Source organism: Nerophis ophidion, linkage group LG19 (genome assembly GCF_033978795.1).
Source record: "Nerophis ophidion isolate RoL-2023_Sa linkage group LG19, RoL_Noph_v1.0, whole genome shotgun sequence".
In the NCBI taxonomy this organism is placed as follows: domain Eukaryota; kingdom Metazoa; phylum Chordata; class Actinopteri; order Syngnathiformes; family Syngnathidae; genus Nerophis; species Nerophis ophidion.
The window spans coordinates 46,807,873-46,824,916 of record NC_084629.1 but is presented as its reverse complement, the minus strand read 5'-3'; the positions used below and the strand labels follow the sequence as shown (position 1 = coordinate 46,824,916).

The 17,044-nt window shown below is 39.5% G+C and overlaps 1 protein-coding gene across 3 annotated transcripts in view; it reads right to left on the bottom strand.

The window, feature by feature from the left end:
* Positions 1-17,044, bottom strand: part of LOC133538482 (dedicator of cytokinesis protein 9-like) — a 304,828-nt gene that overhangs the window by 207,442 nt on the left and 80,342 nt on the right. The window contains exon 1 of one of the 3 annotated variants that reach the window (XM_061880141.1): positions 3,985-4,300. The exons of the other annotated variants lie outside the window; for them this stretch is intronic. Within the exon in view, the coding sequence (XP_061736125.1) occupies positions 3,985-4,155 (171 nt within the window). The 5' untranslated portion in view covers positions 4,156-4,300. Of the gene's footprint in view, positions 1-3,984; positions 4,301-17,044 lie in introns of those variants that run through there. 3 annotated transcript variants of the gene reach the window in all.

Here is a 17,044-nt window from a genome sequence, read left to right as displayed (position 1 = left end):
CCTGTCGCTTTTCACATGAAGAGTGGTGATTGATTTCCAGCAGACACGGTGATCTCTGTCCCCTGACACCCCTCATCCTCATCTCCATGCCAGCCTCCACATCCTCATCTCCATGCCAGCCTCCACATCCTCATCTCCATGCCAGCCTCCTCATCCTCATCTCCATGCCAGCCTCCACATCCTCATCTCCATGCCAGCCTCCTCATCCTCATCTCCATGCCAGCCTCCTCATCCTCATCTCCATGCCAGCCTCCTCATCCTCATCTCCATGCCAGCCTCCTCATCCTCATCTCCATGCCAGCCCACAGAGGCTTAAACCAATGTAGCGCTCAGCAGGAAGGCAAGATCTGGCCTTCCTGCTGCCCTATATTTCATACACTCACACTTTGCTATTTCTGTATCAGCAAGACATTTAATAATAAATGGTACTACGGAATTAAAATTCTACTTTTTTTTTTTTGCTTTTGTCTTAAAGGCAAAGAAAAACCGTGTGAATCATTTATGATACCGATGTTCTGCTATTTGCAGATATGGAAGTGGAACGTAGACGCATGTTTTAAAGTCCTACTGAAATGAGATGTTCTTATTTAAACGGGGACATCAGGTCCATTCTATGTGTCATACTTCATCATTTCGCCATATTGCCATATTTTTGCTGAAAGGATTTAGTAGAGAACATCCACGATGAAGTTCGCAACTTTTGGTGGCTAATAAAAAAGCCTTGCCTGTACCGGAAGTAGCAGACGATGTGTGCGTGACGTCACGGGTTGTGGAGCTCCTCACATCTGAACATTGTTTACAATCATGGCCACCAGTAGCTAGAGCGATTCGGACCAAGAAAGCGACGATTTCCCCATTAATTTGAGCGAGGATGAAAGATTTGGTCCTGCAGTCCTGGGTTCAAATCCAGGCTCGGGATCTTTCTGTGTGGAGTTTGCATGTTCTCCCCGTGAATGCGTGGGTTCCCTCCGGGTACTCCGGCTTCCTCCCACTTCCGAAGACATGCACCTGGGGATAGGTTGATTGGCAACACTAAATGGTCCCTAGTGTGTGAATGTGAGTGTGAATGTTGTCTGTCTATCTGTGTTGGCCCTGCGATGAGGTGGCGACTTGTCCAGGGTGTACCCTGCCTTCCGCCCGATTGTAGCTGAGATAGGCGCCAGCGCCCCCCGCGACCCCAAAAGGGAATAAGCGGTAGAAAATGGATGGATGGATGGAAAGTGAGAGTGAAGGACTAAAAAAAAAAATAAAAATAGATTATACAGTGGGAGCGATTAATATGCCATCCATCCATCATCTTCCGCTTATCCGAGGTCGAGTCGCGGGGGCAGCAGCCTAAGCAGGGAAGCCCAGACTTCCCTATCTCCAGCCACTTCGTCTAGCTCTTCCCGGGGGATCCCGAGGCGTTCCCAGGCCAGCCGGGAGACATAGTCTTCTCAACGCTTAATATGTTATTAGACAAATTTACTAGGATAATTCTGGAAAATCCCTTATCTGCTTATTGTGTTACTAGTGTTTTAGTGAGATTATATGGTGGTACCTGTACAACCTGAAGGTTGGCCCCGCACCTTTCTTCAGCACCAGTCGACAGGTGGTGGCGATGCCCATCTCTGCTCTTCGCAAGAGACCCTCTTCGAAACACGATCTTTCGAAATGATGGCTGCATAATACACTGTACTTTGTGAGTGTGGTCCAATCCAACCATGTTCGCTTGACCGCTCTGTTCCATAGTAAAGCTTGACTGTCATCTTTCGGGAATGTAAACAATGAAAGACCGGCTGTGTTTGTGTTGCTAAAGGCGGCCGCAATACACCGCTTCCCACCTACAGCTTTCTTCTTTGATGTCTCCATTGTTCATTGAACAAATTGCAAAAGATTCAGCAACACAGATGTCCAGAATACTGTGGACTTTCGCGATGAAAACAGACGACTTAATAGCTGGGAACGATGCTGGAACAAAATGACCTCTTCAATGCGTGACGATTCGGACCGAGAAAGCGACAATATCCCCATTAATTTGAGCGAGGATGAACGATTCGTGGATGAGGAAAGTGAGAGTGAAGGACTGGAAAACAAGTTTGTCCTTCAATAAAATAGTGAACATACAAGACAAGACAAAAAAGGCTCCTAATTTAGTCTGCTGACATATGCAGTAACATATTGTGTCATTTATCATTCTATTATTTTGTCAACATTATTAAGGACAAGTGGTAGAAAATTAATTAATAATCTACTTGTTCATTTACTGTTAATATCTGCTCACTTTCTCTTTTAACATGTTCTATTTACACTTCTGTTAAAATGTAATAATCACTTATTCTTCTGTTGTTTGATACCTTACATTAGTTTTGGATGATATCACACATTTGGGTATCAATCCGCTACCAAGTAGTTACAGGATCATACATTGGTCATATTCAAAGTCCTCATGTGTCCAGGGACATATTTCCTGAGTTTATAAACATAATATACATTAAAAAAAAAAAAAAGTTGTTGTGATGCCAAAAAATATCGATGTAATCACAGTAGTATTAAATAAATACGCTCCTGTACTTGGTATCATTATAGTGGATTCAACAATGGCGTTTGTCTACATCAGGGGTCAGCAACCTTTTTGAAACCAAGAGCTACTTCTTGGGTACTGATTAATGCCAAGGGCTACCAGTTTGATACACACTTCAATAAATTGCCAGAAATAGACAATTTGCTCAATTTACCTTTAATAAAAAGAAGAATAGAGCGCAGTGGGAGCAATTCAGATGTTATTAGACACATTTACTAGGATCATTCTGGAAAATCCCTTATCTGCTTATTGTGTTACTAGTGTTTTAGTGAGATTATATGGTCGTACCTGTGGTCCAATCCAACCGTGTTCGCTTGACCGCACTGTTCCATAGTAAAGCGAGAGTGAAGGACTAGAATAAAAAATTAAAAAACGAGGGCAGTGGGAGCGATTCAGATGTTATTAGACAAATTTACTAGGATAATTCTGAAAGAATCCCTAATCTGTTTATTGTGTTACTAGTGTTTTAGTGAGATTATATGGTACCTGAAAGTCGGAGGGGTGTGGCCACGGGTGTGGTGACCGCCAGTGTCTCTGAGGGAAGCCACGTTTCTCGACGAGCTGAGCTGAACATGGAAGCATCCCAGGTTCTGGGGCGGCCGGTCGAAGTAGGCAAGAGATTCCCCAGCTGCCTCTTTGACAGGTTGCACGAGGAACGACTCAATCTCCGCTCATTTCTACGGTAAGAGCCGACCTATTACCACAATTTTCTCACCGAAACCTGCCGGTTGACATGTGGTAGAGAACCATGTTCGCTGGACCGCTCTGTTCCATAGTAAAGCTTCACCTTCGGGAATGTAAACAAGGAAACACCGGCTGTGTTTGTGTTGCTAAAGGCGGCCGCAATACACCGCTTCCCACCTACATCGTTCTTCTTTGACGTCTCCATTACTAATCGAACAAATTCAGCAACACGGATGTCCAGAATACTGTGTAATTATGCGATTAAAGCCGTGATCGGGGCTGGAAGAAAATGTCCGCTACAATCCGTGACGTCACAAAGGAGGTAATAAAGGAAGATCTCCATCAAGACAGAGACTTTTAAAACTGAAGAAAGATAAGGAAGACTTCTATAAACAAGTTATCGATGCTTTTGATCAGAAGGAGCTGTGCATGGACTTCATTTATAAGTAAAGGTAAGACCATAATAACGTTTTTTTTTATTAAATGTGCTTTTCATGATGGTATCCTTACATCACACTCAAATTTATAAGCGCAGGCCTAAATATACCGCATGCCTTTGGTAAACGCCGGAGTGAGAAGAGGTTTTAAATTAATTATCAAGGAAATGATGTATTCAAAAATCCCCAACGCCTCAACAAGAACAAAGTGAAAGAAGTCTTGAGTTGTAAATAGATGAAGAATAAGGTTGCAGCACTATAATGGTGTAAGCAGTCCTGTGCGGGGACACATGTACACACCTTAAGCACTCTCAGCGTGGGCAAAACACGCGACTCCCGCCGACTCAGCGCCCGCTCCACCTCAGACGGCCCAATGGGCTCGGCAGCTCCTTTACAGATGTAGCCGCTACAGTTCCTCTCTAGGACGGTTCGCAGCCCATCCAGGACCACCGTGCTGGTGGTGCAGCCCATTCCTGCGGGTCCGCACGGGCATCAGTCAAGAGAGCCTGCTCGTGACCCAGTTATGTCGCTTTCCTGATCCATGCTCTGACCCAGCGATCCACCACTTCTCACCCAGGGATGGGAGCGCCGAGGTCCGGGTGCAAGGCTTCAGAATGGTGAGACGAAAAAGAGAAGAACGGCCGGAGGATAAATATATGCAGACAGAGAGAGAGAGAAGAGTATGTGCTCGCCTCTCCACTTTGTGCAGGCAGGAGTGAGCCAGTCAGCGGGCGAGATGCGGCGAGTGAGAGAGCAAGTGAGGATGAGCAGAGGACGAGGGATGGGAGGGATGAAGGATACTAAACAAGCCGTGCAGCAGCTTCCGTGATGAACTTACACAGAAAATGACTACCGTATTTCCTTGAATTGCCGCCGGGGCGATAATTAATTTAATTTACCAAAAGGCATGCGGTAAATTTAGGCCTGTGCTTAAAAATTTGAGTGTGATGTAAGGATACCATCCTGAAAAGCACATTTAATTAAAAAAAAAACGTTATTAGGGTCTTACCTTTACTTATAAATGAAGTCCATGCGCAGCTCCTTCTGATCAAAAGCATCAATAACTTGTTTATAGAAGTCTTCCTTATCTTACTTCAGTTTTAAAAGTCTCTCTGTCTCGATGGAGATCTTCCTTTATTACCTCCTGCTTGCATTGAAAGTCCGGTTTAGAAAACGGTTTTATTTTAGAAATGTAATCCTCCATGTTAAAAGTGCAAGCGAGAGGAAAAAATGAATTCTTGCTGCTTGTTGTCACTTCTTCTGCAGCCCAGTAGTCGCAAGAAGGATCACTAGCGCCCTCTACCACCAGGAGGCGGGAGTCATTTAATGACTCATATTTGACACACGCAGCTACGGTATATTAATAAAACATAGCTGCTTACTGTTCTTTTTAGCATATTCAATAGCTTGGACCTTAAATCCTACTGAATAGCTCTTAATCTTCTTCCCTTTATGTGATTTCAAATGATTGAAATCAGCCTCCTCCATTTTGAAAATGATGACAGGTGAAGTGTCACTCGTGACGTGACGAGTTTGACCCGGCGGAAATTCTAGGCATATGCTAATTATTTGGCAAAACGAGTTTGACCCGGCGGAAATTCTAGACATGCGCTAATAAAAATAAGACTTTGCGAAACGAGTTTGACCCAGCGTTAATCCTGAGCCGGCGGAAATTCTAAGAATATGCTAATTATTTTGCGAAACAGGCGCATACTATATACCCGGCAGCAATTCAAGGAAATACGGTATGTTTGGCCACTTTAGTCCCTATAACCAACGTGTTTTCCCAATGTTCCTTCTAATAACTAATCATTAGGATGCTTTAGGGCTGGGCGATATATCGATTTACTCGATATATCGCGGCTTTGTCTCTGTGTGATATAGAAAATGACTATATCGTGATAGTCGAGTATATGTTCTCACGCAGTTGCTTTTAGCTGCGGGCATTACACTTCAGGTGTTTCTCAGTCTCTTGTCTCTCCTTCTCAAAGAGACATGAAACAAGCGCACCTTCTTACATAAGTCACATACGCCCTCGCCGAGCAGAGAGGTAGCAACATGGGTAACGTTAGCTGTGATGCTAGCAGAGCGGTGCTAGTGGTAATGCCAGAAAGAGAAGGTGCAAATCTGGTAACAAATGAAGGAAGAATAATTCATTCCCAAGAAAAACAGCAGGGAGTCCATCGTTTGGCAGTGGTTTGGCTTCAAGCGGGAAGATGTAGGACAGACAACCGTAATTTGTTAAGTGTGGGGCAAAAAGTAGCAGCACTGCTAATTTGAAGCATCATTTGAAAAGTCACCCACTAGACCAGGCCTGGGCAATTATTTTGACTCGGTGGCCACATTTCGAGAAAAAAATGTGTCTATTCTATTTTTATGAACACTAATACAAAACCTCACAATAATGTCCGATTGAATGCTAAAAAGGTTGTGACAGACCGCCTTAAAAAACGTAATAGAATTTTACATTTTTCTATGAAGGATAAAACACTGAATATTGACAAAATATGAATGTCACACCCGCTTTCCATAGACATATTTTACAATCAAGTAAAACGCAACAAAAATGCAACAAACTGTGAAATATGAAGGTGAAGGGTACAAAATAAACCCATCTACAATCTGATATATCTGATAGTTGCTGAATTCCCCCCAGAGATCAATAAGAACTTTCTATTCTATTCTATATATCACTGAGCTTTAGAACTTTGTTGTGAAAATCTCCTTCCGCATCTGTGGAAACGCTTCCCGACCACACTACTTAGTGCCTCGTCTGAGCTGCTGTGACGTAGATGACCATAGTAACTAATTAGATGACCATAGTAAGTAATTAGATGACCATAGTAACTAATTAGATGACCATAGTAACTAATTAGATGACCATAGTAACTAATTAGATGACCATAGTAACTAATTAGATTACCATAGTAAGTAATTAGATGACCATAGTAACTAATTAGATGACCATAGTAACTAATTAGATGACCATAGTAACTAATTAGATGACCATAGTAACTAATTAGATGACCATAGTAACTGGTATATCATCCATAAGCGCAGATTCCAACCATGGAAATAGTTTGTATAGTTGAAGACTTACGGTCATTAGAAAACATGACTACACATCATAAAGGCAGCTACACTTTCCATCTTAAACATCTGAAAATAATATTTGGGAATATGACCCCCGGGCCTTAAGTTGCCAAGGTCTGCGTTAGAGAATGAAGAGTGTTTGAAACTCCACATGTCAACATCCATTCGGGGCCACACCCACAACCCAACCAACAACCTCCAAGCAAAAAAAAGCCAACAACAGAAGGAGACAGTGTCCGCAGGAACCTACCACAGAGTGAAGGACATACACTGTTTAAACTACTATTATGCAGCTCATTTTTATTTGACACTTATTGAAATATCTTATGTGACCTCATGCACAAAAGTGCACTTTATTTGTTTTAAACTATTGTAGTGGCGTTCTGTACAAAAAGTGCACTTTAATTTAGTGTTGTTTTGATATGTCATCTTAGTGACATCATGCACAAAAGTGCACTTTATTTGTTTTAAACTATTGTAGTGGCGTTCTGTACAAAAAGTGAACTTTAATCTAGTTGTTTTGATATGTCATCTTAGTGACATCATGCACAAAAGTGCACTTTATTTGTTTTAAACTATTGTAGTGGCATTCTGTACAAAAAGTGCACTTTAATCTAGTTGTTTTGATATGTCATCTTAGTGACATCATGCACAAAAGTGCACTTTATTTGTTTTAAAGTATTGTAGTGGCGTTCTGTGCAAAAAGTGCACTTTAATCTAGTTTTGATATGTCTTCTTAGTGACATCATGCACAAAAGTGCACTTTATTTGTTTTTAACAATTGTAGTGGCGTTCTGTACAAAAAGTGCACTTTAATCTAGTTGTTTTGATATGTCATCTTAGTGACATCATGCACAAAAGTGCACTTTATTTGTTTTTAACAATTGTAGTGGCGTTCTGTGCAAAAAGTGTACTTTAATCTAGTTGTTTTGATATGTCACCTTAGTGACATCATGCACAAAAGTGCACTTTATTTGTTTTTAACAATTGTAGTGGCGTTCTGTACGAAAAGTGCACTTTAATCTAGTTGTTTTGATATGTCATCTTAGTGACATCATGCACAAAAGTGCACTTTATTTGTTTTTAACAATTGTAGTGGCGTTCTGTACAAAAAGCGCACTTTAATCTAGTTGTTTTGATATGTCATCTTAGTGACATCATGCACAAAAGTGCACTTTGTTTTTAACAATTGTAGTGGCGTTCTGTACATAAAGTGCATTTTAATCTAGTTGTTTTGATATGTCATCTTAGTGACATCATGCACAAAAGTGCACTTCATTTGTTTTAAATAATTGTAGTGGCGTTCTGTACATAAAGTGCATTTTAATCTAGTTGTTTTGATATGTCACCTTAGTGACATCATGCACAAAAGTGCACTTTGTTTTTAACAATTGTAGTGGCGTTCTGTACAAAAAGTGCACTTTAATCTAGTTGTTTTAATATGTCATCAAAGTGACATCATGCACAAAAGTGCACTTTATTTGTTTTTAACAATTGTCGTGGCGTTCTGTACAAAAAGTGCACTTTAATCTAGTTGTTTTAATATGTCATCTTGGTGACATCATGTACAAAAGTGCACTTTATTTGTTTTTAACAATTGTAGTGGCGTTCTGTACATAAAGTGCACTTTAATCTAGTTGTTTTGATATGTCATCTTAGTGACATCACGCACAAAAGTGCACTTTATTTGTTTTTAACAATTGTAGTGGCGTTCTGTACATAAAGTGCACTTTAATCTAGTTGTTTTGATATGTCATCTTAGTGACATCATGCACAAAAGTGCACTTTTATTTGTTTTAACAATTGTAGTGGCGTTCTGTACATAAAGTGCACTTTAATTTAGTTGTTTTGATATGTCATCTTAGTGACATCATGCACAAAAGTGGACTTTATTGGTTTTTAACAATTGTAGTGGCGTTCTGTACATAAAGTGCACTTTAATCTAGTGGTTTTGATATGTCATCTTAGTGACATCATGCACAAAAGTGCACTTTATTTGTTTTTAACAATTGTAGTGGCGTTCTGTACAAAAAGTGCACTTTAGTCTAGTTTTGATATGTCATCTTAGTGACATCATGCACAAAAGTGCACTTTATTTGTTTTTAACAATTGTAGTGGCGTTCTGTACATAAAGTGCACTATAATCTAGTGGTTTTGATATGTCATCTTAGTGACATCATGCACAAAAGTGCACTTTTATTTGTTTTTAACAATTGTAGTGGCGTTCTGTACAAAAAGTGCACTTTAATCTAGTTGTTTTGATATGTCATCTTAGTGACATCATGCACAAAAGTGCACTTTATTTGTTTTTAACAATTGTAGTGGCGTTCTGTACAAAAAGTGCACTTTAATCTAGTTGTTTTGATATGTCATCTTAGTGACATCATGCACAAAAGTGCACTTTATTTGTTTTAAACAATTTTAGTGGCGTTCTGTACAAAAGTGCACTTTAATCTAGTTTTGATATGTCTTCTTAGTGACATCATGCACAAAAGTGCACTTTATTTGTTTTTAACAATTGTAGTGGCGTTCTGTACAAAAAGTGCACTTTAATCTAGTTGTTTTGATATGTCATCTTAGTGACATCATGCACAAAAGTGCACTCATAGCTTGTTTTAAAATGTCTTTGACAATCTTGCACTTTCTGTTTTGGAAATGACATGAATGTTTGTGCCACTGCTTAATAACGGTTTAATAAATACACTTTTAGTTGTGATTTTCCTCTCTGCATGAAAGTTTAAAAGTAGCATATATTAATGCAGTATAAAGAAGAATGTTTCAATGTAGACACATAGAATCATCATGCTGCTGTCATTATATGTGTCAAGTGTTCATTGAAAATATGGAGATATATATGGTGCATCGTGACATGGCCTCAAAATATTGAGATATTAATAAAAGGCCATATCGTCCAGCCCTAGGATGTTTTGTATGATTCATTTTTGAACAAACTAGCGGAATTTGAACTCTTGTGAGCCACGGCTGTTGTTTGACATCACATGAGTGAAAATGAAATAAATGGGTTACAGCAAATGCGAGCTGATATCCAGAGGGAGAGTTTGAAGCCTGTGCACAGGCAAACAGCAATATGGCTGAATGCTTTTCTAGTTCAGCTGAGCGGTCGAGGCCAATGGAGGGAGTCTCATTGAATTAATGGTGAACACAATCAGTCAGCTGCCTCAACGAGTCGGAATATAATAACGCCAAGCATTTTTTTTTACATGACAATATTACCTGACTTAACGGGGAACTGCACTTTTTTCAGGGAATTTTGCCTATCGTTTACAATCAGAATGTAGGACAAGAAGACACCTTTTTTTTTGTTTATCCATTTTAACTCATAAAAAAGGTACAACATAAAGTAGCAAGAAACACGTCAATAATGCACAAAACAAAACAAGTTTTAGAGCAGGGGTCAGCAACCTTTTTGAAACCAAGAGCTACTTCTTGGGTACTGATTAATGCCAAGGGCTACCAGTTTGATACACAATTAAATAAAATGCCAGAAATAGCCAATTTGCTCAATTTACCTTTAATAAATAAATCTATATATATATTTAAAAAAAAGGGTATTTCTGTCTGTCATTCCGTCGTACATTTTTTTTCCTTTTACGGAAGGTTTTTTGTAGAGAGTAAATGATGAAAAAAACACTTAATTGAACGGTTTAAATGAGAAAAAAACAGGAAAAAAATTGAGATGAAATTTTGAAACATAGTTTATCTTCAATTTCGACTCTCTAAAATTAAAAATTCACCCGAAAAAAATAGGGGAAAAACTAGCCAATTCGAATCTTTTCGAAAAAATTTAAAAAATAATTTATGGAACATCATTAGTAATTTTTCCTGATTAAGATTAATTTTAGAATTTTGATGACATGTTTTAAATAGGTTAAAATACAATCTGTATTTTGTTAGAATATATAACAAATCGGACCAAGCTATATTTCTAACAAAGACAAATCATTATTTCTTCTAGAACAAAAATGTTAAAAGAAATTCAAAAGACTTTGAAATAAGATTTAAATTTGATTCTAAAGATTTTCTAGATTTGCCAGAATATTTTTTGGGGAATTTTAATCATGATAAGTTTGAAGAAATATTTCACAAATATTCTTCGTCGAAAAAACAGAAGCTAAAATGAAGAACCAAATTAAAATTGATGTATTATTCTTTACAATAAAAAAAATAAATTTACTTGATTATTGATTTAAATTGTCAGGAAAGAAGAGGAAGGAATTTAAAAGGTAAAAAGGTATATGCGTTTAAAAATTCTTAAATCATTTTTAAGGTTGTATTTTTTCTCTAAAATTGTCTTTCGGAAAGTTATAGGAAGCAATTCGAATTTATTTAAACAAGTGAAGACCAAGTCTTTAAAATATTTTCTTGGATTTTCAAATCCTATTTGAGTTTTGTCTCTCTTAGAATTAAAAATGTCGAGCAAAGTGAGACCAGCTTGTTAGTAAATAAATACAATTTAAAAAATAGAGGCAACTCACTGGTAAGTGCTGCTATTTGAGCTATTTTTAGAACAGGCCAGTGGGCGACTCATCTGGTCCTTACGGGCGACCTGGTGCCCGCGTTGGTGACCCCTGTTCTAGACCAAAAATCACTTCATATTCTTTACTGTTCCAGATGTTACATATCTGAGTTATCTGAGTGGATGAGGAAAGTAAAAGTGAACGACTAGAAGAAAAAAAAAAAAGAATAGGGCGATTCAGATGTTATTAGACACATTTACTAGGATAATTCTGGAAAATCCCTTATCTGCTTATTGTGTTATTAGTGTTTTAGTGAGATTACGTTTCTCGACGAGGCAAGGCAGCCGGGCTGAGATTTTTTTTTTTCCCCCCTCCTCCACGGTGTAAGCATCCGACGGTCGGGGGCGGCCGTTGGGAGGAGACAAGAGAGTCCGCAGCTGCAGGAGGCGAGGCATGACGCAAGTTCTCCGCTCATAACTACGATAAGAGCCGACTTAATACCACCATTTTCTCACTGAAACCTGCCGGCGGACATGTGGTAGTGAACCATGTTCGCTTGACCGCTCTGTTCCATAGTAAAACTTCACCATCAGCTTTCGGGAATGTAAACAAGGAAACACCGGCTGTGTTTGTGTGGCTAAAGACGCCCGCAATACAAAGCTTCTCACCTACATCTTTCTTCTTTGACGTCTCCATTATTAATTGAACAAATTGCAAAAGATTCAGCAACACAGATGTCTAGAATAATGTGTAATTATGCGATTAAAGCAGACTACTTATAGCTGGGATCGGGCTTGTTTGTGTTGATAAAGGCGCCCGCAATACACCGCTTCCCACCTACATCTTTCTTCTTTGACGTCTCCATTATTAATTGAACAAATTGCAAAAGATTCAGCAACACAGATGTCTAGAGTAATGTGTAATTATGCGATTAAAGCAGACGACTTATAGCTGGGATCGGGGCTGGATCAAAATGTCCTCTACAATCCGTGACGGCACGCGTCATCATACCGCAACGTTTTCAAAAGGATTTAAAATTGCAATTTAGTAAACTAAAGCGGCCGTATTGGCATGTGTTGCAATGTTAATATTTCATCATTGATATATAAACTATCAGACTGCGTGGTCGCTAGTAGTGGCTTTCAGTAGGACTTTAAACTGAGGTCCAGTATCAAGACTATTTTGGCCAACTTCTAATAAATTATTGTGGCACATGGGAGACTCAGAACTGTTGAAAAATACTACATTATGAAACCTTTAAAAAATATACATGGGCACCAGATAATGCTAGGCTTACCCGTGTTTCCACACACAGAAGAATAGAAAAACTAGGAAAGAAAAGACGGTCTTGGTTTATTTATCCGTTCCCCCCTTCCTGTTCCTGCCGCCGCAAGACTCAGAAGACAATAAGAGCAGACTTATTACCACCATTTTTTCACCGAAACCGGCCAATTGACATGTGGTAGGGAACCATGTTCGCTTGACCACTCTGTTCCATAGTAAAGTTTCACGGTCATCTTTCAGGAATGTAAACAAGGAAACACTGGCTGTGTTTGTGTTGCTAAAGGTGGCCGCAATACACCGCTTCCCACCTACATCTTTCTTCTTTGACGTCTCCATTATTAATTGAAGAAATTGCAAAAGATTCAGCAACATATGTCCATAATAATGTGGAATTATGCAATGAAAAGAGACGACTTATAGCTGTGAACAGTGCTGGAATAAAATGTCCTCTACAATGCGTGACGTCACGCGCAGGCGTCATCATACCGCGACGTTTTAGCGTGATATTTCCGCGCAAAATTTAAAATTGCAATTTAGTAAACTAAAGCGGCCGTATTGGCATGTGTTGCAATGTTAATATTTCATCATTGATATATAAACTATCAGACTGTGTGGTCGCTAGTAGTGGCTTTCAGTAGGCCTTTAAACTGAGGTCCAGTATCAAGACTATTTTGGCCAACTTCTAATAAATTATAGTGGCACATGGGAGACTCAGAACTGTTGAAAAATACTACATTATGAAACCTTTAAAAAAATATATAACCAGATAATGCTAGGCTTACCCGTGTTTCCACACACAGATGAATAGAAAAACTAGGAAAGAAAAGACGGTCTTGGTTTATTTATCCGTTCCCCCCTTCCTGTTCCTGCCGCCGCAAGACTCAGAAGACAATAAGAGCAGACTTATTACCACCATTTTTTCACCGAAACCGGCCGATTGACATGTGGTACGGAACCATGTTCGCTTGACCACTCTGTTCCATAGTAAAGTTTCACGGTCATCTTTCAGGAATGTAAACAAGGAAACACTGGCTGTGTTTGTGTTGCTAAAGGTGGCCGCAATACACCGCTTCCCACCTACATCTTTCTTCTTTGACGTCTCCATTATTAATCGAAGAAATTGCAAAAGATTCAGCAACATATGTCCATAATAATGTGGAATTATGCGATGAAAAGAGACGACTTATAGCTGTGAACAGTGCTGGAATAAAATGTCCTCTACAATGCGTGACGTCACGCGCAGGCGTCATCATACCGCGACGTTTTAGCATGATATTTCCGCGCAAAATTTAAAATTGCAATTTAGTAAACTAAAAAGGCCGTATTGGCATGTGTTGCAATGTTAATATTTCATCATTGATATATAAACTATCAGACTGTGTGGTCGCTAGTAGTGGCTTTCAGTAGGACTTTAAACTGAGGTCCAGTATCAAGACTATTTTGGCCAACTTCTAATAAATTATTGTGGCACATGAGAGACTCAGAACTGTTGAAAAATACTACATTATGAAACCTTTAAAAAAATATATGACCAGATAATGCTAGGCTTACCCGTGTTTCCACACACAGATGAATAGAAAAACTAGGAAAGAAAAGACGGTCTTGGTTTATTTATCCGTTCCCCCTTCCTGTTCCTGCCGCCGCAAGACTCAGAAGACAATACAGTTATTAAAAATGTGTCACTGCATGCACACTAATTACTCCCCAGGCATGTATGCTCAAGTGCACTTAGAATACCTCACACAAAGTGCACTGTGCAGTCAACCAAACACCTCCAAAGTCTTGTTTGGTCATGAATTTAGTCAAAAGCAGATTTCAGGTAGAGTAACAGGAGAGGGTGATTCCTTCAAAGCGTCATGATGTTGCACTATGGATGCTCGCCTGCTGCTGAGTGAATATTTCAGGAGGCTGACACACTGAACTACATTCCACCCGACTACCAAAGCAACCACAAGGCAAAGCAGCTGAGCCCTCCGGATGAACGGATTCAGAAGACGGGGAGGATGACAATAACCAACTGTCTGGCGGAGCAGAACCACGCTGATTATTTTGGATTGAGTTGCTAGAAATTAGTTGATTGATGCCTCTGAAAATGTTGCTGGAAAACTTGCCAATTGCTTACAATATTCATGTGCTCTCCTAATACAAGGATATTTTTCTTCCTTTTATGCTGGATTTGTTTTACAATCTTAGTATTAAGTGTGTTACCTCGGTGACGTCGCTAAAAGAGCGATAAACAGAAAGGCGTTTAATTTGCCAAAATTCACCCATTTAGAGTTCGGAAATCGGTTAAAAAAATATATGGTCTTTTTTCTGCACCATCAAGGTATATATTGACGCTTACATAGGTCTGCTGATAATGTTCCCATTTAATAAATACACTTTAAGGTGTGATTTCCCTCTCTGCATGGAAGTTTAAAAGTAGCATATATGAATACAGTATAAAGAAGAATGTTTGAATGTAGACACATAGAATCATCATACTGCTGTCATTATATGTGTCAAGTGCTCATTCAAGGCTAAGGCAAAATATGGAGATATATATGGTGATAAGGACTAAAAAAATGGAGATATTAATAAAAGGCCATATCGCCCAGCCCTACCTCCAGTTGTCAGAAATATTGCAAGCAATTACTCGATGACTTAGGGCATGGGTGTCAAACTCTGGCCCGCCATGTAATTTAATTTGGCCCTTGAGGCAATATCAATTTAGCATTAGAGCTGGCCCGCCGCTGTTATACAGCGTCGGTGCCGCTGTAACACCGCATTCACCGCTAATACTCATACTTGCCAACCCTCCTAATTTTCTCGGTAGACTCCCGAAGTTAAGTGCCCCTCCCGAAAATCTCCCGGGGCAACCATTCTCCTGAATTTCTACCGATTTCCACCTGGACAACTATATTGGGGGCGTGCATTTAAGGCACTGCCTTTAGCGTTCTCTACAACCTGTCGTCACGTCCGCTTTTCCTCCATACTAACAGCGTGTCACATAATATTTGTGGCTTTTACACAAACACACACGCACAAGTGAATGCAATGCATACTTGGTCAACAGCCATACACGTCACACTGAGGGTGGCCATATAAACAACTTTAACACTGTTACAAATATGCGCCACACTGTGAACCCACACCAAGCAAGAATGACAAACACATTTCGGGTCAACATCCGCACCGTAACTCAACAGAACAAATACCCAGAACCCCTTGCAGCACTAAGTCTTCCGGGAAACTTCCAGCAAACTGACCAATAATTAATGTTTTATTCATGCATTTTCTCTTGCAACTTCAAGGCTTGAATGTTTGGTTCATTAATTATTGTTATTTTATTTTCATACTTGGTCAACAGCCATACAGGTCACACTGAGGGTGGCCGTATAAACAACTTTAACCATGTTACAAATATGCGCCCCACTGTGAACCCACACCAAGCAAGAATGACAAAAACATTTCGGGTGAACATCCGCACCGTAATACAACAGAACAAATACCCAGAACCCCTTGCAGCACTAACTCTTCCGGGAAACTTCCAGCAAACTGACCAATAATTAAGGTTTTATTCATGCATTTTCTCTTGTAACTTCAAGGCTTGTATGTTTGGTTCATTCATTATTGTTATTTTACTTTCATACTTGGTCAACAGCCATACAGGTCACACTGAGGGTGGCCCTATAAACAACTTTAGCACTGTTACAAATATGCGCCACACGGTGAACCCAAACCAAGCAAGAATGACAAACACATTTCGGGTGAACATCCGCACCGTAACACAACAGAACGAATACCCGGATTCCCTTGCAGCACTAACTCTTCCGGGAAACTTCCAGCAAACTGACCAATAATTAAGGTTGTATTCATGCATTTTCTCTTGTAACTTCAAGGCTTGAATGTTTGGTTCATTCATTATTGTTATTTTATTTTCATACTTGGTCAACAGCCATACAGGTCACACTGAGGGTGGCCGTATAAACAACTTTAACATTGTTACAAATATGCGCCCCACTGTGAACCCACACCAAGCAAGAATGACAAAAACATTTCGGGTGAACATCCGCACCGTAATACAACAGAACAAATACCCAGAACCCCTTGCAGCACTAACTCTTCCGGGAAACTTCCAGCAAACTGACCAATAATTAACGTTTTATTCATGCATTTTCTCTTGTAACTTCAAGGCTTGAATGTTTGGTTCATTAATTATTGTTATTTTACTTTCATACTTGGTCAACAGCCATACAGGTCACACTGAGGGTGGCCGTATAAACAACTTTAGCACTGTTACAAATATGCGCCACACGGTGAACCCACACCAAGCAAGAATGACAAAAACATTTCGGGTGAACATCCGCACCGTAATACAACAGAACAAATACCCAGAACCCCTTGCAGCACTAACTCTTCCGGGAAACTTCCAGCAAACTGACCAATAATTAAGGTTTTATTCATGCATTTTCTCTTGTAACTTCAAGGCTTGAATGTTTGGTTCATTCATTATTGTTATTTTA